The following is a 23,467-nucleotide window of genomic DNA, read 5'->3' on the forward strand; positions in this document are numbered from 1 at the left end:
AGAGGATCACCTTTGAAAACAAGTTGAAAGAGCTCAGATGACAGGACCCCCTCATTCTTTTACGAGGAGCTTCTAATCATCTTGAAGATTCTTTTCTTGAGGTGTGACACAGCCAAAGTTTGCCTGGTCAGGAAACAGTTTGTAATGCTTCACACATGACATATATATATGTGTTGGCGAGCATTGACTCTCAGATTCTGATTTATAAGTGCTGGCTGTGTGCTCAGGAAAATAGAACATGCAGATCGACGCGAATGGGAGCAATTGCTTCTTCCCTAAGCCAAGCATCAGCATGCTGCTTGCAAAACTGATTCCACAGGAAAAGGAAGTTTCATAGCGCATCAACCAGTCCGATCCTCATCGTCGGTCCCGATGGCTATTGTCTCCCGAGCATTGCTAACTGAATACCTCCAAGCTCTCCGTTCTCGTGGGTAATAGAACTTGATTCGCGGCCCCAGAAGCCGCCTAGTATCCAGTTGCTAGATAGAAAACGAAACAAACACAACGGTGATTATGCGAAAGCTGTCGAAACTCCCTATTGGCCTGTTATGTTCCACGTAAAATGTGCAAGACGTCCCTAATATACCTTCTCAACGTAGGCGATTGCGGGGGATGAGAAGATGGGCCGGGACACGTCGGAGATTATCTCTGGAACATCCTGGTTCAGTCATTAAGAAGACGTGAAGTAGGCACCCAGCAATTCCACCTTCGTGCTTCAGGGAGAACGACTCGTTCCCCGTGCCCCGAGGGAATACTCACATCGGTCCCAGACCAACACCGCTTTTCTAGCTCGGTGACTCTCGAGTTATCGTCCTGAACTACAAAATCAGTCTCTGTGCAAGAGCTCGCCCCCCGACGCACTTAATCTCCACTGATTCACACAATCGCAGTCTTTCTTCTTTCTTCCCTTCTAACTTTTCTTCTTCGCAGTTTGCCGCCTGGAGGCGCACCTTGTTGACTGCCGTATGACTCTGACGGGGAAATCATGTTCCCTTCAGTCATACAAGTATTCACAAAAGAATTATTCACAAAATGACACAATCGCAGTCACATGATAGCTGTTTATCACACTTTGGATCAAACCAAACGTTATTGGAAACTTTTGTTTGTAATTGAATTCGCATCTTGTCTAATTTTTCAAAACACCCCGTCCTGGCCCAAGGCTGCCCCGGGTATATCCATTTAAAACTTGATGCCGGCCTCGGCCATCTGAAGACCGTACTATTGCATAGTTAGCAACCCCAATCTTGAGAGATAAAAGAGGACCGTGGATTTTGACTTACCTTCTTGAGGCGGATGGCGTTGATGGTGATGAAACCAGACTGTTTGCTCTATTAACAACCGGTGCATGCACAAAGGTCTTCCGGGGCCTGCTTACGGTCTCAGAGGGGTCGAAGGTGGTGAGGGAGTCCATGGAGGCGTCCTCCTCGGAGTAGAGCTTCTCCTGGGAAGTGCGGCCGAGGACGTAGGCGTTGCCCTTGTAGAGGCGGAGGCGGACCTCACCGTTGACACGCTGCTGGGAGAAGTCGAGGGAAGCTGTATCAGGAGTTAGTTCGTTGTCGAGAGACTTGGATAAGGACAAAACCTACGCTGGAGGAAAGCACGCTCGGGAGAGAAGTACATGCCATTGTACAGAAGTTCAGCTGGGGGACAAATTTAGCAGGATTTTCATCACGAAGTATCGTTTCACCTACACCACTGCTTGCTCAGGTTATCTCTGAGCCTGCGGACTGCTCCATCCAGAACACTGCAGCGTGTTAGTGGCGGACTCATCAAGTGGCATACCAGCCCTCCAGGATCAACTTACAGGCCCTCGATGGAGATGTGAGCAAGGCGAAGGATGGTCATGGCCGGGGAGTCGTCTGGAAGGTGTCAGCAAGCGGAAAATCTGATGAACAAGGCAAGGACTCGTACAGCAACCCCTAGACTTCAAGCCGATGAAGCTGTGATAGGGATACCAAGTTAGCTATCATGAACGTCAAAGAGCGTCACGTGCATATGTACCGGTTCTCAACGATATCCTAATACCCGTTAGCTGCATTTCATACGAAGATCGGACGAAAAACTCACAATACGGCCGACACCGTGCTCCTTGCCAAGAGCGTTCAGGAGACCGAACAGCTCGACGGGGTCGGTAGCAGTCTGCTGGGGGGTAACGACCTTGACGGGCAGACCCTTGTCGAAGTGAACGGTGATGTCGAGAGGGGCGTCGGGGGCCTGGAGGGGGGAGACGGTCTTGGTCCACATGTCCTCAGGGGGAGTGACGTTGGGGTCCTCGAGCATACCGGCCTACATCACTGTTAGTGGGCTCGCGATTGGGTCGACGGAGGCTCTACCTCGTAGGAGCAGTGGGCTGTGACGTGTTAGCGTGGACCTGAAATTTGAAGACGGCATGCGTACCGAAGTTGTCGTCCATAGAGTAAGGCTTGGCCTTGGTAGAGGTAACGGGGATGCCTGAAAAGTCTCAGTATCGTACTATTGTTTTGGGATCGTCTATCGTCCATACCCCTCTCGGCGGCGTAGTCGAGCAGGTCGTTGCGGCCCTGGAAGCGGTTGTAGAAGGTGGGGTCGCGCCAAGGGGCAATGACCTTGATCTCGGGGTTGATGGTGTAGAAGGCAAGCTCGAAGCGGACCTGGTCGTTGCTAAAATGGGTGTCAGACAAACTCGTTCGTCGAGGGAGGCCTGGACCTCAATTCGGTGGAAGTTGAATTACGTACCCCTTACCGGTCTGCCAATTGAGTTAGTATAAGCGCGTGTAAGTCAAAGACGGTGAATTCACTTACGCAGCCGTGAGAAACGAACTGGCAACCCCTGAACGGTCTGTCAGTCTCATCGCCTTCATGACACACTCTGGGCGACTGACTCCTGAACGGCAGCCCTCATCTGGCCGCGGGCAATGATGGGACGAGCCAAGCTGGTTCCTGAAGACCTCTTTAGCGTTTGTCTATCGTGAAGAAGATCGCGTCGGTCATACCCAGAAGGTACTGGTCCTCGTAGATGGCGTTGCACTGGACAGCCTTCCAGCAGAGCTCCCTAGACAGCGTTAGCGATCCGTACCGCATTGAGACAGGCTTTTGGGCCACACTCACTCAACGAACTCGCGCTTGAGGTCGTCAATGATCATCTTTGGGCGCATGTTAGTGTACACCCTCCTTTGCAGAAGCCAATTCAGCCTAGGGCCTTGTTGCGCATCGTCATACCTTCTCGGCACCGATCTGGAGAGCTGCGGGGTGTCAGCACAGACGTTTCCAACAAGAGAGCGACGGGACGGAGTCCATACCCTTCTTCTCGACGGCAGCCCAGTCCTCCTCCTGGCCGACGTTGGCGAGGTAGCAGCTGTGAGATCGAGGTCAGCTTGAACAGCTCCTGCGGGGCGGAGGCTTCGCGAGCTCCCAAGAGAGTTGGCGGGGGTGGGACGACTCACACGACGGAGTAGTCCTGCTCCAGGAGCCATGCCAGGATGGTGGAGGTGTCGAGCTTGAGCAATTAGTTAGCATTGAGTCCCTTGACGTCGATTCCCGACTTCGCGTCGTGATCGGGGATTGGTGAAGAGACATACACCTCCAGAGTACCTGTGGGTTCACGGTGTCAGTCCTGCGAATGACTCTTTTTTTTGCGCGGAGCGCGGGGGCGGGGTTATACGCACGCGAGGCAGACCTTGCCCTTAGAACCAGCCATGTTGACAGATGTTTGAGTTGAAAGATGAATTGGGTTCTTGGAGAGTAACGTGGAGCAACGACGACTGCAATTGAGGCGACCGGAACGAGAAGTGAAGAGGAAGATGTTTGTGTGTGGGTTTGGTAAAACCTTGGGAAAGGGAAAAGAAACGGGATCAAAATTTCGGTCAAGCTTGCTGCGGGCGTGCCGTAGAGTCACAGCACCAATGCGCCGGGATCGGGGATTGCGATAAGATAAGGCGAGAAAAAAAAAAGGCACCGGCCTAAGGTGGGCTTTTGGAGGGGTAAGTTTTGCTGCAGCGCACAGCAAAAGCACCCTCAACCCTACGTACGTACCTTCCTACTTACATGGAGTGACTGCATTCGAGGTCGCCTTACCGCGTTTGCACTCTGCAAAAGCCCGACCAATCCCATCCCTTCAATTGCAATTTTTCTCGCACCTCGCCATTCAGCTCTCCCCCAACAATAACATCAACTCGGAGCGGTCAGCAGCTGTCCGTCCATTCCAAGTCTGCAGCGATTCAGGTCACCCAAAAGCGTCATGCTCCAGCGAGGAATATCCCGGCGACACCCGACCCACCACCGGGACGGCCAGAGCGATAAGCACACCAAAGCCCCCTTTTCATCGCAAGCCCATCCAATGACACAGGAACCTTGGGAAGATGAGGAGGAGGGGGGCCTGAGGGGCAGCACCTCAGCTGGAGCACGCGCCTTCAGAGTGACACACGGGAGTACAGCACCGTGGGGAAGCAGCGCTGTAGCACTCACAACGCACAACCTCCTCCCCTTCCGGTACCTTGCGTCAGACGTCATACAGCCTCGGAAGGCGGAATGGCTTGGAGAGAGGCATTGTGTACCTTGCAGTCTGGGGTAAACGTCCCCTTTTTCCTCTATTCCGGAGGAGGAAGGCCGTTACTGCGCGCACTGGCGCGTGTGTGTGCCGCGTGCCAGAGGTAGACAGCCTAACACGCAAAATCGGCGACAGGGATCCCTATCTCCGTCCTCCCAAAAACGCGGGGCAGTTTTCTATCGCGGGGTTCTTCGGGGACTAAGGACGTCTCGGCTCCGGCCTCCTTGGGGTTTTCATGACTTCATTCGGCTTCTCTTCCGGGCGACTTGTGTCAGCAACAAGCCGGCTGTCTACGTTCTTCATTCTGTTCTTATTGTTTGACTTCTGGTTTTGATTTCTGCATCTAGCCCAAATCACCATCAGCGTCTTATCATCGACCCCGCCAAACAACGGTATCTACACACGCCCGCGCCCGGATACTCACCTCACACCCGTTCATCCCACCCTTCACAAAACCATGTCCTCCAAACTATCCGACGCCTTCTCCAACGCCCCCCTCTCAACCCACGGGCCCAAGTGGTCCGCCTTCTGGGAAGAAAAGTTCACCCCCTGGGACCGCGGCGGCCCTTCCCTCGCCCTGCAGGACGTCCTCACCACCCGCCCAGACCTCGTCCCTCCCCCGCCGCCAGACGCCCCAAGCAAGCCGACCGCCTTGGTTCCGGGCTGCGGCAAGGGCCACGACGCCCTCCTCCTCGCGAGCCTCGGCTACGACGTCCTCGGCCTCGACTTCTCCGCCACCGCCATATCCCAGGCGATCGAGAACGAGAAGGCCGGGGCTTCCGATGCCAGCTCGGCCCGTCAACCGAACGGAGTCGGCCCCGGCACCGTGACTTGGCTGTCGGGCGATTTCTTCTCAGACGCGTGGCTGGAGGAATGGGGCCGCGAGAAGAAGTTTGATCTGGTCTTTGATTACACTGTGAGCTTCCGCCGCCCGCCCACCAACTCACTCAGCCTTCACTCTGTCTTTCCAACACCATAAAAACACTCCATCTAATGTGAATAAAAAGTTCCTCTGTGCCCTGCCACCCTCGGCCCGTCCCCACTGGGCAACCCGCATGACCTCCCTGCTATCCCCCCACGGCCGCCTGGTCTGCCTCGAGTTCCCCTCCGGCAAGCCCCTCTCCGCCCCGGGCCCGCCATGGGGCCTCACCCCGGAAATCTACCTCGCCCTCCTCGCCCGCCCAGGCGACGCCCTGGAGTTCTCCTCCTCCACGGAGAAGGGAGACCCGACAGACACCGTGATCGTGCCCCCGTTCGACGCGGCAAACGGCCTCAGACGCCTCGAGCTCATCAAACCGCCCAGGACGCACCAGGCAGGCATGAACGAGGACGGCACAGTCCGCGACTGGATCCACGTCTGGAGCCGCTGAGAAAAAAAAGGGAGGATGACCGTAGACACAACCACATCTAATACATTAAACATGCCACCCACACACATGAGCAGATGTTTCTCTCTACGCCGTCGTCGCCGTAGCCGTAGCCGTCTTCCTCAAAGAATTGTAATGCTCCCCGAGCCCGTACCCGTGCCGGTAGTACGCCAACCAAATCTCCTCCCCCGCCGCGCCGCCCTCCCCGATCTTCTCCGTCCGCCCGTCCTGTACAACCCGGATCTCGACCCCGTACACCCCGGCCAGCGCCACCAGCTCCAGCTGCCCGCCCCACTCCGCCGTGTCCCGGATCTTCCTCACGTACCCCTCCAGCCCCTCCTCCAGGAACGGCGCAAAGTCGTCCGGGTGCGCCTCCATCCACTCCGCCGCGCGCCGCCTGACAATCTTGTACGGCAGCGCCGGCTTGCTGGTCTCCCCCTCACCGGCCAGCGGGATGCCCTTCTGTTGCAGCTGGTCCGCCACCGCGGAAAAGAGACAGTGCCCGTCCGGCGCGATCTCCTTCTCGGAGAGCGAGTGCGCCTTGAACTCGTTGAGCATGTACGTCTTCTCGATGCCGCGGTGGTCCGTCATGTTCGCGGCCTCCTCCTCCGCCTTGACGGCCGCGGCCTCGACCTCCGCCGCGCGGCGCGCCAACCGCTCCTTTTGGCGGTTGCGCTTCTTCCCCCCACCACCGCCTCCTCCTGCTGATTGTGTCTCTTCGGGCGCTGTCGTCGTCGTCTCGGGCTTGGAAATCGTCGTCTGCGCAAGCTTGTCCGCAATCTCCTCGTCATCGGCGGCATCCTTCTCGTCTCCCGATTCTTCGGGCCCGGGGGCTCCGTCGCCACCGGAGAGAGCGGCAAGCTCCTCGGCCTGCTTCTCCTTCAGCCGGCGCTCCATGTCGGCGCACTCGTCGTTGACGCCCTTGCGCGTCTTCTTGGTCGCGTTCTTCTTCTTGGAGGTGATGCGCCCGACGAGGTCGCGCTGCTCCTTGCGGTGGCGGGTTTGCATCTGCTCGAGGGTCTCGGCGGGGTCCATGGTGGCGGTTGTGTGGCCGGGTGAGAGGAAGGGGGGATGGGCAGCGTGCGAGATGGAGGATGGGTTGCGGCCGAGGGCGTGGGAGAGTGGTCTCTCTGCTCGGCGCTCGTGAGCTGGCGGTGGGATGTGCCGTCGGATGGCGGGGTACGCTGGGAAGACAGATTGCGCAGTCGGCCGTGCGTTCGTGGGTAGCAGCCTCTAAAGATATCAACGAAGGGTGGTTGAAGATTGGTCGTGGGGAGCTTCTGGCGGCTGGAGAAGATGTAAACGACTGTGGATGACCGATGGGGAGGGTGGTTGTGACGAGGCGGCAGGTGGGCGGTACGGAGCTTGGGCTGGGCAACAGAGGGGTGAAATTTCTTGGTGGGGTCGGTGCGGGGTCCCACACCATCGCCGTCAGAGGTCCCTGTGTAAGACGCCAGCTTCTGAGGTACTGTGATGCCAACATTTCTTTAAATTCAATGTCACACCGAACCCAACAAGACTAACTTATTTCACGGTATTCAATTGTTTAGCAAGAATCGTCCGCAAGGGACCTATATACACTAGCAAAGTTCCAGCACCAATTCCCTGCTTGGGATCGGCTACATCTTACATCTATTCCTCCTCCCGCCAGGCATCCTCCATCACGATGCCTATCCATCCATGTTTTGGACCGGAAACATGGCAAATGTCTTCCCTGACATAAGCTTAATCGGTCAGCAGCAGCGGCCATCTTGCCGTTGCCCCTTTCCCCAACTCCAAACACAGAAGGCGACCCTCACGTCTCCCTTCTTTTTTTGTGTATCCCCCTCCTTTCGCCCGCCCTACGTTATACAAGAAGAAACAGTACATAATGGGTATCGGTAATCGAAATGAATGGCAACCCCGAGCGCTCCAGCTGAAAACCTTTCGCTACGAGACGAGTGTAAAAGAAAATGGCTAGAGAAGATTCCTTCATCGACAACTTTAGAAACCCTTGAACGGGTCGTCTCGGAAGAAGTCATCTTCTGTGCCCATGCGGCTGTAGTAGCCGTCGGTGGTGCGGGTGCCGCGCGAGCTGTAGCTGTCGCGGTGACGGCTGCGGCTCTGGCGGCGGCGGAGCTCCTTGCTTCGCCTGCGGGCTCGGTACCTGTACTCCTCGTGCTCGTCGGGGTCGCCATCGAAGCGGGAGTAGGCCAGCGGGCTGATGAAGGCCTCCATGCGAACCGTGCCGATGGCATCAAAGAAGTTGGCACCCGGGCGGGACGAGGCCTCTGATGTGCGCTGGGAGCCGGCGGTGCTCATGGGCCAGCTCGGTGCCCCGCCGGTGGAGGGTTGGGACTGGTGAGACTGGTAGATGTCTGATGAGCCGGCCGTGCCCACGCTGTTGCCGGCGTTGCTGTTGGTGTAGCTGTGCTGCCCGATGCTGCCAGGTCCGGAGAAGCCGCGGAAAGATAGCGGTGGCGGGACGTGGCCGCCAGTGTTGCTGCGCTTGCGCCCATGAACACCTGTCGGGTTTCCACGCTCTCCACGCTCAGTGAAGCGAGGGATGAAGGGCGGTTCCGCCGCATCAATTGACCGCTCTGACCGCTCGCGCTGATGGGTATTGGTATTGGTGTTGTTATTGTTGATGTTCGGCATAGGAGCGTATTGCTCCTGCTGCCTGTAGTTGCCGCTGTCGCCAACACGAGACGAGGGAATACTGGGGACGCTAGGCACGCTGGGGATACTGGGGACACTTGGTACGCTAGGTGCTGCGTCTCTGATTATCGGGGCCTTGCTCTTTGTCAGTCGGATCGAATCACGGATGCCAGTTCGCCTGTTGGGTTGAGGCATTTCAAAGTCCGGTACCGTAGTCTCCTTCACGGGTTGAGGGGAAGGTGTGATTTCGGGAAGCGCCTGGGTCGAGTGGGCGAGGAAGGACAGCGCAGTCAACCACACATAGTGTCGCTCCGATGTCGTGGCTGTAAACTTCAATGCTCTCTGCGGCGTCAAAATCAGGATGGATCGGTTGAAAACATTGCCCTGGCCGCGGGGCGGGGGGTTGTCGTCCTTGACATCTAGCACAGATTGGATTGTGACTGAGTTCAAATTAGTATGTGTAGGCCATCAAAGATAGAGGGAGCACTCACGTTTGCGTCCTGGCTTGCCCAGGAGAGCATTGCCAGAGTTGGGCTGCTTGCTGCTCCAGAGGATGGCCCTCTCATAGGGGGCCAGCCAGACCCATCTCTTGTGGCGGTCATTGCTGGAATCGTCCTTGCCGCCATCAGAGACACCGAAAGACTTGCGTCTCCTGACGTACTTGAACATCCACTCGCCAACCATGGTCTGCGCAATGGCATCGACAACGCCGGTGGCCTGGGCCGTGCCATTGGTGCCGTTAGAGGCAGCACCGCTGGATGCTGCGTTGGAAGTGGCGCCGTTGGACACCGCGCTTTGCGAGACACCGCCGACAGAAGCGAGGTCGGTGGTAGCAGTCTGAGCTGTGTTCGTAGACAGGCGAGACCTGTGCGACCTGTAATTGGAGCTCGTGTCGTATCTGGGGCTGGTGATGTCGTTGTACGGAAGAGGGGGAAGGCCAGGGCTTTCCGGGGTCTCCGCGTGCTGGGGGATCGGCGGCGGCGATCGACTGCCGTGCCTCCTGTTTCTCTGCGTCCTAGGCAGAGCGGCGGCGGAACGAGTCTTGCGAATGCTGTTGGCACGGTAGTGGCTGCGGCCAATGCCCCGGCGGTGCCAGGGAGCGTCCATCTTCGTCGGGCTTCGCTGACCATCACTCGGCGCGCTAGCACTGAATGGTGGCCTCCTCGAGCTGGCTCGCGTGGGTATAGGGAAGGGAGGCTGAGCCTCGGGAATACTAGGGCTTCTAGGACGGCCCTGGTGACTCGAGATGCCGCTCTGGATCAAGGCGGCCTTGCGCATACCATTAGGTCGGCTGGAAGGACCAGCGTTAGATCTGTCGTATCCGCCACGTGCCGAAGACTTCATGGGCGGCTTCTTGGAACCCATCTCCTTGTTCTCCTGGCCGAATCCATAGCTCTCAGGCCCCATAGAACGCACCGCGCCTCGGGCAATCGCAGACTTCTTTAAAGTCTGCTCTGGCGATGCCGGCGAGGCAGCAAATGTGCTCACTGATGTACGGTTGGAAGCTCTGGAATCCGTCATTCTCATGCCAGGGGCAGTAAGAACGGTGCGGTACTCCGAGTCGCTGACATCCGCATCGGCAAACTCATCCTGCTCGTCAGAGCTGTGCTCATCAAAACCGGCGAAAAGGCTGCTGATACGGTGCGGGCGTCGCATGGGTGCCTTGTTTCCAGAAAGAGGCCCATCATCGTTGTTGCCAGGGTAGGCATCCTTGGTGTCCATGTCATACATGGGCGACATGGGCGAAGTTGGTGGAGACGAAGGCATATCCGTCAGACTGCGCTTGGTAGCCAGTCTTCTGGGGTTCCTTGGGGGAAGGTGATTTGGTACGGGCGAAAAGTGGCGAGGGTCATCCGTCGTGATGGCAGTAGCAATGTTGGGAGATGATGGCCTGGAGGAGATTGCGGAAGGTCGCAGGTGCGCGGGGAGATTGGCCAAGCGCTTGTCGACGAGGATCTCTTCGGTCTGCACAGCAGTTGACTTCATTGGCGCGGACGCAATGATAGACACCTGGCAGCCAAAATCCTTCGTGTACTGCGGCAATCTAGGCTCCCTGGGCGTGGTAGGACGGCTCGTCGGCGGGATGATGCTGATGCTGGGGATGAGCAGCTCCTGAACGGGCTTCAGCTCCGGCAGAGGCTGCGGCTTCTCTTCAGGCTCGGGCTCGGGGAAGTCGGTCTGAGTGGAAGATGATGCCATGACTGTGACGGGGATTTCAGGAGGAGGGGGTGTCGTGGACCTGTAAGGCGACTTGGGCGTCTTGGGTGGGCTCAGGGGCTCTTCGACAGTCTGAGATCCGGCCGAGACCATGTGGTTGTATGGACGAGGCTCGATAGACAAGGGACGGTTGATCTGCACACGCTTGCGTCGCTGGTTTGCTTCGATCGCCTCAATTTCCGACTCACGGTGGACGGACTCGACCTCAGCAGGCTTCTCAGCCTTGACGGGCTCATCGAGCTTGGTGAGTTCTTCCATCTTGGCCGGAACTTCAGGAGTAGACGGCTTGACCGGCTCCAGCTGTGGCGACGGCGGGGGCGAGAATTGAATTCCAGTATCGGTGTAGGTTACCTTCGGGGCTGGTGGCGGAGGCGGTGGCATCAAATCCTCGTCGTCCTCTTGGATCCCGTCTTCCAGGGCCTCCAAGACAGGCTGGTTCATCCAGAGTCTGCCTCGCGTAACGCTTCCAGGGCGCTGAGGGCTTTCGAGACTTTGGTTTCGTCGGTGGATTCTGGAGAGTACGCTTTCACGACTCATGTTTCTTGTGTGGCGATGGAAAGACAAGGCGCTCTCACGTCCACCATCATCGGTTTGCCAGTCATCGTCGCCATCGAGGTTCAGCTCATCGGCGAGAGAGTTGACGTTATTGACCTTGCCAGGGCTTTGTTGCATGGAAAATCGAACGCTGTTTGTCATACTCATGGTGCGGACACTGGCGGCATCATTGTTGTCTTCCATGTCGCTCTCAGCGGCATGGCCATTGGCCTGGGCAGCCTGGTAGGCGGTGACCTCATCGAGGACCACCTTCAAGCGGCTCTCCGCAACATGTATTCTGCGCTCATACTTGCGCTTCTCTTCTTCCCAGGAATCCTTGTCTTGGGACCAGAGGTCGTGAATCTTTTGCTCGGCTTCCTCCTGACTTCGAATTTTCTTCTGAGCGGCCTCAAGTCTTTTCTTCGTTTCTGTGATGGAGTCGACGGCCTCATCCCTTTCACGAGCAAGTTCGCCCAATGCAGAAGAGGTTCCACCTTCGAGCAGAGCAAGTTGACGTTTCAAGGACCTGCTTTCCTTGGTGGTGGTGGCTACCGATTCCTGAAGTGATTCCTGTTCCTCGCGAGAAGCATGCAACGACACCTCTAGATTCTCAATGAGCTTCGTCTTCTCCTCTTGGTCGCGTCGCAAGTTAAGGATTTCGGCTACCAGGTTAGCGTGCAGGGTTGGTGTAAAACGGCGGGGGTCGAGGACGCTGATGTTATCTTCATTGGTGATGTTTCTCGAGGACCGCTTCGAGCTCTTTTCATTGGGTACCGGGGGTGGTGAGGGGCTCTTCTTGCCGTTCGGAGGGGTAACTGAGCGTCGTGACTTTCTCGAACTTCGCGATGGTGTTCTGTGTGGTGTATCTCGTGGGGTGGGCAGCGCGGTGGCGGCAACCGGGCCGCCGTGTTCGTCATCAGTCTCCCAGACAGCCATGTTGAGGTGACCGACTGGGTGAGAGACAGTGAGGTTGCTCACGGCGAGATGCAACGAAGGCGGTGGTCCTCAATTGAACCCCTCCGGAAAAAAGGTAAGCATTCAAGTTCTGGACCTGTTCGGCTTACAGCGAGTCAAAGGTGCTTGGATCTCCAGTCGTTTCGGGGAAAATCAAATGTAGGGGATCAAAGCACACAGGTGAGCCCCAGGGATCCTTGCCGACGGTGGAAATGACAGGCGCTGGAGGAGCAGTCCGACCGCGCAATCACGGGTGCATTGACGCTATCCAACCCCCACTGAACTGACGAGTTAGTTTAGTGTTCAGTGCTACGGGAGAGGCACATCGTAGGGGGGAGACGCCGAGAGCTGCGGCAAGGAAGATGCATGAACTGCAGTTGGTGAAACTCACCAGAGAAAGACGCTGTTGGCGAAGGTGCTACTGTTGCGTCACGGGCGCAGCAGCGGTTTGCTTTTTGAAAAGGTGATAGGTGACGGCTCAAGCCGAATTAGACAGAAGAAATAGGGAGAGGTTCGCTCAAGTGTGCCGTTTCTGGAAGATAAAAGAGTCGACTTAGCATAATATCCTTGGAACCCATGTGGTATAAGTTGGTATAACGGAACCGGGGAGGGATGTTCGGGAGCTGTTTGGGGGAAGGGATGCCCACCTTAAGAACGGAGAGATATAGGGACAGAAATCAAGTGTGAAACTGGTTGGCTTTCGAAGCCCGAAATCAACGTCACAGACAAAGGAGAAATCGAAGGACCGGCAGTCGTAAGAACGGATGACAACGTCTCGCAAAGTCGTAATGAGTCGGCGGCCGTTTTGTTATCGATCTCTAATAAGTCGACATGTCGTTTGAAATTGAGTTTGGTGGAGGTTAAGGTGAGAAATGCGACTGCGGGAAGGAAGGGCGGCAGTGGACGAGCAAAAGGACCTCGGTTCGGTTCGAATGGGCGCGGGAGGCGATGTACAAATTACTTTTATAAATAAATGGTGGGTTTTAGTTGAGAAGAAACGTTGGTCTGGAGAAATGAGCGATAAGGCGGAGAGGCTTGAATTGGTGGTGGTTTTGGTGTGTTTGGTATGGTCTGGAGGGGGGGGGGAATTGTGGTCAGCCTCTTCCTCCCGGACCTCCTTCCCTCTTTCTTCTTCTGAAGCTTCTCCCGCGGCGGCGATCGGCCGCAAGAACCCAAGCTCTTCTGAGACAAAACAGAATGACTTACAGAGAGCGGTAGATTGGAGGGTCGATGGTGTATCGGAAATTTTAGAAACAAGTTGCTGTTGGGAAAGCAACGGCGCGCCGTCGGGCTGAAAGACGGGCAATGGCGAAAAAAGGGAAAAGGGACTCGACGGAGTACAACAAGTGCCAACAGTGAAGTGGCAACTTGGAATGGGCTCGGGGGCGCGAGAATCGGTGGTGCAGCAGCAGCAGGTAGGACGTGTATCCCAACAATGAGGAGGGACGAGACAGACAGCTACATCCGAGGCCAATTGGAGGATCAATGGCAGCGCACGGAGGGCAGTACTCGGCTCGACTCGAAGGAGAGTGAGAGAAGGAAGAAGAGCTCCTTGAGGGTGTCGAGAGGTACGAGTCGAGGCGCAAAGGAGAGAGTGAAGACCCGGGTGCGCGGCGCCAGGCTATTCAGTCATTTCAAGCATGGGACAGGCTGAGATGGGATGGGAACAATGGGACGGGCCAGGGTGAGGAGCATGGGATGGACAGCACTAAGGTAGGTAGGGTAAGGCCGGGGTGAACGACTCTCAAAGTGGGAATGGGGACATGATCCATGGAGGCAGAGTGATCACACAGGTTATGTACGATTTAGTTGGGCGCAACTCCACATGCAACGACACGGACACGGGCCAGCGCAGGCAGGTGAGCGTGATGGAGACGACGTGCACTAAGAAGGGAAGTGAAGTGCAAGCTGAGCCTATGCCTGTGCCTGGAGCGCAGGAGCAGCTGCTTGTGCTAGGTAGGCTTTTCAGCATTGGCAACAGCCAGGCCGCAGATGCAATGTGATGGGATCATGAGCCCTGGTCTACGAGATTAGCTAGATTAGGTCGGGCACAGAGAGAGGTACGTAGTCGAGCCAGGTTGTCAAATGGGAGGAGACAAGAGACACAACCGGATGGCAAGGGGATAAATTAGGTCCAGGCACAGGCGACCATTTAGATCAAATCATCCAACAAGAGGAGGCGGCGGCCAACGGCAACGGTCCAGCCCCAAGAGGACTCCTGTTTCTCCATTGCTTACCTTACGTATGTATACCTACTCGTAGGTCGTCCAACAAAAGGCCAAGACCAGCAATTGCTAAAATCCAAGGACACGACCTGCATCCGAGTTGGACCGACACGCGTGCACGAGGCTGTCAGACCAAGAGCAAATGAAAGGGCGGGGGCAAGTGCGAGGCGGTCGTCGTGGCCCAGGCCGGCTGTTGTTTTCTGTTGATGGCGCCGTTACATCTGTCGTCCAAAACCGCGAGGTCTTGCAGCCGGCTTTTGATTATATTTAATAAGGCGATATGAGCTTGTTCGGCCCCAGCGGCCCCCTCTCCATCTCTGAGGCTGGTGTGCCCCATCGTACAGCCCGGAGCACGGCATCGTTTCTACTTTACGTAGCGAAGTATGCTTTCAAAACTTCATCCCACGCAAGCCACTGACCACGAGAGCCAAGGGGCGAAGAGATTGCGAGCAGAAAAACTTGCTGCTGCGGCATTGGAATTCAAGGCACGCTAAGTTAGCAGTAGCAGTGGCAGCAGCAGTTCGCCGGATGGCGCACGAAGACTTGCCGCTGCAGAGTTCTGCTAGCTCTTCTTACACTGGCCAAAGACGGAAACCAGCTGGAGTCATGTCAGGCCGATCATTGGGAGAAAAAGAAAACCGGCCGCAGGAAGGGTCTTTTCAGCAGCAACAACAAAGACGCCGATTGGGGGTTTTCAGAAGGAGCAAGGAAGGACGCACTTGCAGTTGCATATTCAACGGGCAGGCGCGAGTCCGTCTTCCCACAACACGTGGGCAGTCCGCTCTTTCCGTCTTTGTGCAATTCGGGTGAGGGACGACTCGTTGTCGAGACTCGACAGGAGACTCGAGAGAGCTCCTCCTTCCTTCTACATTCTGCTCTCTGATTAAAAACAACGGGCAACAGCGAGTACGGATGTACCTCCGTGCATCGTGCCTACCTCCTCCTAAAATCAGGCATCTTTTCGTCAGCCCTCTCCACTTTTCCTCGTAGGGAAGGAACTGCAGTGTAACTGTGAAGAGGGTGATGCGAATCGTGTGAATCGCCGGACGGCATCGCAGGTACAGGTATCCACGTACGGATCAACAGCCGCAGATTTTAGCAAGAAACAAAAACCCACGGTGAAACGGGCGCCGATGGGATCAACCCAGATAGATTATCGCTCGTCCGCCACGATCTCGGCGCCTCAGGTTCTGCCTTCTGGCAGGCAAGTGATTTTTCTCACTCTGTAAAGTGTAGGCACTCTAATTGCGCCCACGATGAACCCTGCTTCGCTAGCACCAACAGGGAGGATTCAAGACATCCGGGAAGACTTGGAGGGACGGGCTGGGGATGTCCTCAGTTGGGACGCCGTGGACCCGCCGCTGCCCTTTGGGGAGCGAGAAGTGGGGGGAGCCATTTGCACCGGAAAGACGCTAAGAAGCTGTTCTTTCCAGGGGTCCCGGTCGAGCAAGTCCCCAGGGGAAGGGGGGAAGGGGACCTTCAGAAATTCGCCCACTAACCCGCGTTGGTCCTCCAAGCTGGCCGGCCGTCAACCATCCTCCAGCATCACCGTCGAATAGGATCCTCTCCAACCGACAGCCCGCAATTTCCTGGCTGCGCTGATCGCAGTCCTCGTCGCCCGCCGTCACTCGCCGTTATCGTGTCGTCTTGTTTACTCGTGCCAATTCCTATGGCTATCTACGGTACGGTGCGGTGCGAATACTCCAGTCTCCCCTCGCTGCGGCGTGCCTCGTGTTGACCTGGTCAATTGCACTCGTCACGGACCACGTCCACCGCAAGCACCCTGCGCGCAATCTCGAGAACAAGACGAGTACGGATCTTACCTGACAAAGTATGGGTAGCTTCCGTGGTCAGCCAGCTCTCTTACACAAGCTTTGCGCCCGTACGGACTTACCCTCATTGCACAAAACGGGTACCCAAGACACAATCCTGACCTCAGTGAGCTCTGCGCACATGTCTCGCCCTTGGACGCCTTACACGGGCTTACTGTTTGGCCGTTGCCAGCGCACACAGAGAGGCCTCGCATCCATGTGCCTGCCGCAACGTCGCGTCCTCGGTCCTCGACCTCCTGATGCCTTTCTTTTCCTCGAGAATTGTTCCGTCTGCCGTTTGCCAATCAACGCCCGGACTTCCATCCCAGAGCACAAAGTCAGGGGGTCGCAACTAAATCGCCTGACAGCAGCACAGTCCGCTGTCAACCCGGCCGTCAATCTCTTACCAAAACCTGTACAGCCCGCCAGCACCAGATGTGCCGACAGTTGTCAATCCTTCGAGAGACTGTGCGCGCCCATCGCAGAAGGGATTCCCTGGCACTCAACCTGTCCGAATCATTCGGTTCCTCGACTCTCGAACTGCCGGCTGCCGTCAACCGTGCCTTGCTGAGGGGGTCTGAGCTTTGCATTTGCATTTTCACTCCTCCGGCTGGCGGAGAGATTCATGCAGCCCTTGGAAGAATCCAGCCCCGGTTTCTCAGAACGCGGCCCTGACGTTCATCCTCTTGAGACACTGAAGCACTGAGACTTGACTCAAACCTTCCGAGGTTCGTTGTCGACAGCCATGCACAGCCCACGTCGTTTGCCATGTTGCGCGCACGCACATGAAGTACCTGTCGATCAGGCACAAATGGCCTGCGACAAGTCAACCACGGAACACAAGTAGTCCGTAGGCGAATGTCAATCGCCAAGTGCTAACCGTCAAGTGGTATCCGCAAAGCTTTCGCGGAACAAGCATTAGATGCAAGTCAGAGGCACAGTCACAGCGGAAGCACAGTCGAGGCTGTTGGACGTTGGATTTCGCGCCTCGCGTCCGCTGCGCTGCAGCTACATCTGCACCTGCTGTGCAGCGGAACCCACTAGTTTACGGCGCAAGGCTTGAAGGCCTCGCGACCCCAGCAAACCACCCTGCTCGTTCTCTCATCATGGCCAGCCAATTCCACTGTTACACCGTGGGACCCCCGTGAGGAGAGGCGATGTCAAATACGTTTATTGGTCCCATTCGTGGTGGCTCCCCTGGCCTGTTGTTAGCTCTCCGATATCACCACGGGAAGCGGATCGTTACCCATTGTCTGTTCGCGCAACTGAAGAACCCAAGCCCAGACAGCAACTTTGTCTGGTTCCTCCCGGCACGAATATTGCGTCTTCTTCCAGTCCCTAGGTTCGACGCCGCCACCGCCGTCGGAGACCTTTCGTTTCAATGATCCCATCGGCTCGACATCGCTTAACCAATATATTCCTTTCCAGCGAGCCAGAGATGCAACTGTCTTGACTCTTCGTAGAGCCCCCGGAATTCCAGGCGTGCGGAATACGGCTCGATATCCGACTAAATTTCTGGGTCGCTGGCCGTCTTCTCCAGCTCCAACGACCCCCCTTTTCCTAACAAGGAGACCAAGACCGCGCAAGCAAGATTGCATCCCCAGTCCCATTGACCCTGCAAGTTGTTCGACCAGCTTGCAAAGTTGCAAGCTTCCGGCGCCGCCGCGTCGGTTCGCGCCCCCTCCTGGCAATCTCGAGTTCGATCCTCTGAACCTGTTTGCACTAATCAGAGAAGCCGTCACTGGTTGTTGGTGCCTTTATCAGCACTGGGCAAACCTTCGCCGAGGTCTTCCCCTCACGAACCATGACGGCCCCCAGTCTCTTATGACAGCCTCGATAACTCGCTAGTATCGGAGCTCTACCGATCCCGCACCGGCCTTGAGGCTGTCTCCGCTTACGCCGTTTTGTCAGAATTGTCCGCTGATCTTGTCACTCTCATATCATAACCAGATGAATGGGGCTTGGAATAAGAAAATCCCCTGCGCCAGAGACTCTGCGCTAGCACGAACCGTCCGAGTTTGCGCTGTTGGCGTTGGCCCGGGTGTTTTGGGATGTTTTCCGGTGCCCAACTCAATTCAGGGTTCTCAGGTCCAACATCCTGGCGCAGGGAACATGCTTCTTGCTGACAGCCTGGGCAGGAGAAGGCAATCATCGCGGAGGGTGGAGTCGGCTTCCTCACCTCAAGGCCCCGAATAGAGCAAACGCACCTCCAACCTAAAGGCCGCTCCAGCCGGATGCCTTCCGCGGGCTGGTTTACGCAATTCCTCATGTTTCCTCACGATTGTGAACCAACCTGCATGATCCGCGACATCATCCTGGCAGATGAAGACAACTGCTCCTGGATACGGCACCGTGCCAGACGGGCGAGCTCTCATCACCATGGCTAGTGATGGACTGCGCCAAAGGCAAGATATACACCAAGGCGCCACCATGCCTGCAATGAAATTGCCTAGACCATGGTCGTTTACTCAATTGGATCCATGGCCCAATGGCACTAATTGCAGATGCTACCGTTCGGCCCGCGTTTCTTAGCACTTTCCCTCTTCGTCTCTCGTCACGACGAGACGCCACCCGTCTTCCTCGCGTCATATCAGAGATAAGCCGAGCCAGTTCCGATGTCGTCGAAGCACCTCTAGATCTGATGGAGGAGACGACGCCATCGAACTTTCTTCAAGGCGTCGGCCAGCTACACCGACGGCGGCGGGCCCTCATCTCGTTGCTTAAGCGGAGACTGCAGCTTCATCACGTTCGCTGGTGACGACCAGGCCCTTGTGCATATGCAAGACAGTTTGAGGAGCACAGCGACGCGTCCACGGGAAATTTTATCTTCCGCAAACAAATGTCATGCATTTGTGCTCCAGCAAAGAACATGCTAGACATGCGAGGTCCCACTTGGCCAGATCAACCCATTCAAAGCTATGTTTGGCAGGAGACTTGAATGACCGCGTTGCAGGATCTTGGTTAGCTGAATGTTATCACAATGAGACTGTGGCATTTGGCCAAATATCCAGGAATAGCATCAAGCCACCAGCACACGCCAGAGAATCGTGGCTTTGACCAACTCAACGAGATTGAGAACGTCGCATCGCCGGATTTTTACCGTAAAAGCCCCATTACTCATCAGAATAGTACCACGTCGCGAAGAGCGTCATACGAGCCGAACCAGAGCTTCGCACAAAAAGATGGGGTCAGTCATTTCCCATTGCTTCCCAAAGCAGCCTCATCTCTTCGCCAACCGAGAGGGCTCCATTCATTTCGCACACTGCCACTACGTAAAGGAGGAAATTTCAGTCGCAGACTCGCAACCATGATTGCTTCAGACGAAACATCTCACGTGGGGAATACCTTCGGTAGAACGATGTGCGGATGTTGTTTTTAGTTTTCGACCCGTCGAGTTTGTGGAACAGCTTTTTGGGATCGAAGAGCTTGGGCAGCGGCATGTCTCGTGCATATGCGGGAGAGCTGCCGTTCATCTCAGATGCCAAGATCTGATGATTGGTATGAACGGTTGCGCGAACACCATCAGTGCGCGATGGGCGAATTGGGCCCTTTGGCGCCCCGGTCCTTGAGTCTTCCCCGCCTCCCATGGCTTTAACAAATGGGGCCGACGGCGAGCTCGGCGAGCTGCACTGCGATGCGACGCTGCTGGACGACGGACTTTGCTAGACTTCCTTGGGGCAGAAAGCCCGAGATGACGGGCTGGCCGGTTTTCCGCTCTCAAAGCTTCCCGCGAGGCTTTGGGCTTATTCAAGTGGGCGCGGATTGGAGACAACACTGTCAACATCAGACGGATTGGCAAGCCACCAAACCAAACTTTGATGTAAGTCGGTACCGGTGATCGGAACTCACGCATCCGCCGTGGAATCGCTTCGCCGAGCATCACTGGTCAGCCCTTCCTGGTCTTAAATGGCGGCAGAAACTCTTTCGTTCTGTTGGTTTGCGGGTGTCGACACCTCGTACCACCGGCCCGAAGCTCCCTGGCTATGTCGATGGTCTCGACTTTGGGTGGAAGAACAAATATACACTGACTTTTTGTGAAACGTGAAACAATTCTAGAGGTCTGTCGATCGGTCGACCAACTCCAGAAGCCTGCTTTGATGTTGGAGGTGTGGCAAATGTCCTCGTTATCGCAAACCTCCACAGTTGGCAGGCGAGATTCGAGCTTTTAGGTGTGAGATAGCGAGATGCTTTACACTTGCTTCACCACGGCTCTGCTCAAAGAGGGAGCAAGACCAAGGCGGAGTGATTCCGCTCTACGCCATACATTGATATTGTCAATCCACCGGGATTCCCAGGGACTAGCAGCTTGAGTTGATGCCCGACCTGGGAAGTTGGTTCTGCCAGCTTGTCGATGACCTTGATGTACGCCTATTCCTCAAATCTCGTTTCCAGGATACAGGTTATTACTCCCCGATGGGTATACGTCATGGGTAAGAGGGTGCTTGCTCTCGGTATGTGGCAATTAAGCACATATGGGGTCTCGGTGAATTGCCTGCCTCGCCTGGGGTGCGTGTAATCACCGAGGACTTCTCACCCTCGGTGTCAGTGGCGAGGTCAGCCGGCGAGCAAGGTACTTATGTGATGTACGGAGTCTCTGGGCATGCGAACTCCGTCGGCACTAGATGTGTCATTGCTGGTGCATGGTAAGAGGGTCAACGACGTTGACGTTACGTCGGTATGAGTCTTGAACGCTCTTATATGTCGTCTAGTCATCTGCGTGGGTATTCATAACAACGTGGCAGTTGACTGGTTGCTGAGAAGACGGTACAACACAATGCGTGTCATCCTTTCTTCTTATCGGGAAGCCTTGATGGTTCCGTTCGAAAGTGGTGCAGGAATGTTTGCTGCACAACTTACGGCATTCTGGGCCACCAGCGCGGTTTGTCTTGTGTCTATGTATCATTGGTGTCGGTAACTGAGTAAACCCCAACGAATACGTCTGGGTGCTGAATCACTCGTCGACGGGTCTGGCCCTGCGGAATCAGAGACATGGTGGAGTTTGAGGCTCACATCCATCGTCGAGTGTCTGCCTTGCGGGCAGCTCAAAGTTGTCATATTTGTATCACTGTTGTTGCAAAGCACTTGGCATTGCCTCAGCATGGCTTCTTATATAATACCTAATTATTGCGTAGACGATGCCTAGTTCCGAATTCCCAGATGAACCTTCTGCCAACCTGGAAAGGTCTAACCTCGCGAGCCAAGTATATATATATATGTCTGCTATCACAATTTGCGTGATGAGGTTAAGCGAATGAAGCAAAACGTGAAGTCTTATTTCTTTCAAAAAGTCATTGCGTGGTACCTTGACAGACTGCACTTCGGGTGGCTTCTTCGTGTGTTACTTCGTCTCGAGATGGCTGTCCCTGGCTCTGATGTTTCCCGGGTGTTTCTGTAGGAATACATTGAAAACACCGCGTTTGCGGTCACCTAAGAGACTGGAGACACGAAGATTGTCTTTCTTGACGTCTTCTGGAGTACAGACTCTCTAGATGTTCAGGATAATGAAGACATTGTGCTTTGGCAGAATGTTATTCTGGCTTGTTCGGATACCGTGGCCTGAATGGCCACTTTTAAAGCTTGAAAACAAGCAGTAGTCCAGCTCGACCACATACCGGGACACGTTCTGGGTTTCGGTAAAGTCCAGACAGCAGTTGCTATTCAACTTAGATATCCCCGGCGAATACATGTATTGGTAGCCTTGGATTTTTAACGAGCAGGGCGGCGGAACTTTTCAGGCTGTTTTGTACTGAAGAATGTGCTTGATGCCGTGGCGATGTTTTTCGTGGTGTTGCATCAAGTGCCTGTTTGGCGAAGCACAGGAGCATTCCATCGAGTGGAAGGTGTTAGTTCACAGTCGCCGTCCCCCGCCCTGTTTGGTGGTATATTCTCCTCACAATACGAACTAGAAGGCATATGTCAGTCTGTAGTTTCTTGTTTGTCTGCTCGCAGATTGGGATCTGGAGCCTTTGCAACCAACCCTTTCGAGTATGCCCCCGCAAACATTCATCACCCGGTTGCTACTGTTCCGGCCAGTAAGTTGCCGTCTTTGGAAATTTTTATATTCAAAGTATTTCGTGCTTTAGAGATCGATGTATGTTCCGGCGGCATGTGTCGAGACACAACTGAGTAGCTCATCCGGTACGCTTGAAGTACTTAAGTCTCCGTTGCAATGAACCAGTATTCTTAGGGAACGAACAATTAAGGCCGAGGTCTGTTGCATGTTGTGATTTCATTGGCGTTATCTTGAGTCCACAAGGTGAAATCGACGCCGACGCAGGTTCTACTCATGTCCCGGAAGTACTCGTCGTTTCCCGGCCGCAGCCTCGCACTCTGCGTATACGTCGGAAACAAGAGGAATGAAAGACGCCGGCGTCGACAACTTGCATCGGAAAATCAACTTTGGGACAGACGCGTCGCTAAGTAGTTAGGGTCGGATAGCTGATACATTTTCATTTCAACCAACAACGCACCATTATTCGCGAGCAGTTGTATTCCTGCGCTGTGCAATTGTCAAATGCGCAGAGAGCTTGTGCTTTAGAAGGGCCTGTTTTCGTTTTGTTGATAGTCTATGCTAGAAGCGTTCTCGACATAGACCTCGGCGGGAGACTAACTCAGGCTCGGGAAAGCCCTCGGAGCAATGAGTTTGAGATGGCCATGTCTATAATGTGTGTGAGCTTCGATAATTAACGTCCCTTTTATCAGCTGCAGGCGTCTGTTCGAATAGCAAAACTTTTGGCATGATTTGGCAGATTTCTGAATGCTGCTGGTGCGATGGCTCTCAGCTGGACACGGTGACTTGTCGTAGTCGGGCTTCGGTGATGTGAAAGTTACACACGTGGCTAGGGAGGGGAAAACTAAGAATAATTGACAGACTGAGTGAACCCTGAATTTGTAAAGCAGAGCGGGAGAAAACGCATTCTACCGAAGACCCTTTTTCTGTTTGAACGTCGCAGCATGACTGACAAGTAATTGGTCACTAAAATCGCGAGTCGCTTTACTCGTGATAGCGCACCGTTGAATCACGAAATCTCGCCCGGAAGATTCAAATGACCTTCCATTTCCAGCAATAAGAAAGGAAGTCATTGGCTTCAACTCAATGATGCCATTCGGCGGTTCAACTTTTGCCCGCGGCTAATCTGTTCGTGGTGAGTTTCCCAGTTGTCATCCCAGGCAACGGCGCCCTTTAAAGCACGC

At 55.3% G+C, this 23,467-nt stretch overlaps 4 protein-coding genes across 4 annotated transcripts; 1 reads left to right on the top strand and 3 right to left on the bottom strand.

Annotated features, from left to right (window-relative positions):
• Positions 1-1,182: 1,182 nt before the first annotated feature.
• On the bottom strand, positions 1,183-3,679 carry GCG54_00011632 (Argininosuccinate synthase; the record flags this gene model as incomplete). The annotated part of the gene is made up of 22 exons (XM_045411533.1): positions 1,183-1,221; positions 1,284-1,322; positions 1,379-1,536; positions 1,590-1,643; positions 1,695-1,747; positions 1,808-1,862; positions 1,915-1,943; positions 2,005-2,021; positions 2,071-2,289; positions 2,337-2,353; positions 2,401-2,454; positions 2,507-2,643; positions 2,719-2,729; positions 2,785-2,812; positions 2,865-2,922; positions 2,976-3,034; positions 3,091-3,125; positions 3,202-3,224; positions 3,282-3,337; positions 3,426-3,478; positions 3,561-3,573; positions 3,648-3,679. 22 exons carry the CDS (start codon positions 3,677-3,679, stop codon positions 1,183-1,185), a joined length of 1,239 nt encoding a protein of 412 aa, XP_045268591.1.
• A 1,306-nt stretch (positions 3,680-4,985) lies between these two features.
• Positions 4,986-5,898, top strand: GCG54_00011633 (uncharacterized protein; the record flags this gene model as incomplete). The annotated part of the gene is made up of 2 exons (XM_045411534.1): positions 4,986-5,444; positions 5,536-5,898. The coding sequence occupies 2 exons, from the start codon at positions 4,986-4,988 to the stop codon at positions 5,896-5,898; spliced, it is 822 nt and encodes a 273-aa protein (XP_045268592.1).
• Positions 5,899-5,982: 84 nt separating this feature from the next.
• GCG54_00011634 (OTU domain-containing protein 2) lies at positions 5,983-6,930 on the bottom strand (the record flags this gene model as incomplete). Its single annotated transcript, XM_045411535.1, has 1 exon — positions 5,983-6,930. One exon carries the CDS (start codon positions 6,928-6,930, stop codon positions 5,983-5,985), a length of 948 nt encoding a protein of 315 aa, XP_045268593.1.
• A 948-nt stretch (positions 6,931-7,878) lies between these two features.
• On the bottom strand, positions 7,879-12,219 carry GCG54_00011635 (Anucleate primary sterigmata protein A; the record flags this gene model as incomplete). The annotated part of the gene is made up of 2 exons (XM_045411536.1): positions 7,879-8,972; positions 9,024-12,219. 2 exons carry the CDS (start codon positions 12,217-12,219, stop codon positions 7,879-7,881), a joined length of 4,290 nt encoding a protein of 1,429 aa, XP_045268594.1.
• Positions 12,220-23,467: the final 11,248 nt, after the last annotated feature.

This window comes from Colletotrichum gloeosporioides, assembly GCF_011800055.1.
Source record: "Colletotrichum gloeosporioides strain Lc1 chromosome Unknown consensus_17, whole genome shotgun sequence".
In the NCBI taxonomy this organism is placed as follows: Eukaryota; Fungi; Ascomycota; class Sordariomycetes; order Glomerellales; family Glomerellaceae; genus Colletotrichum; species Colletotrichum gloeosporioides.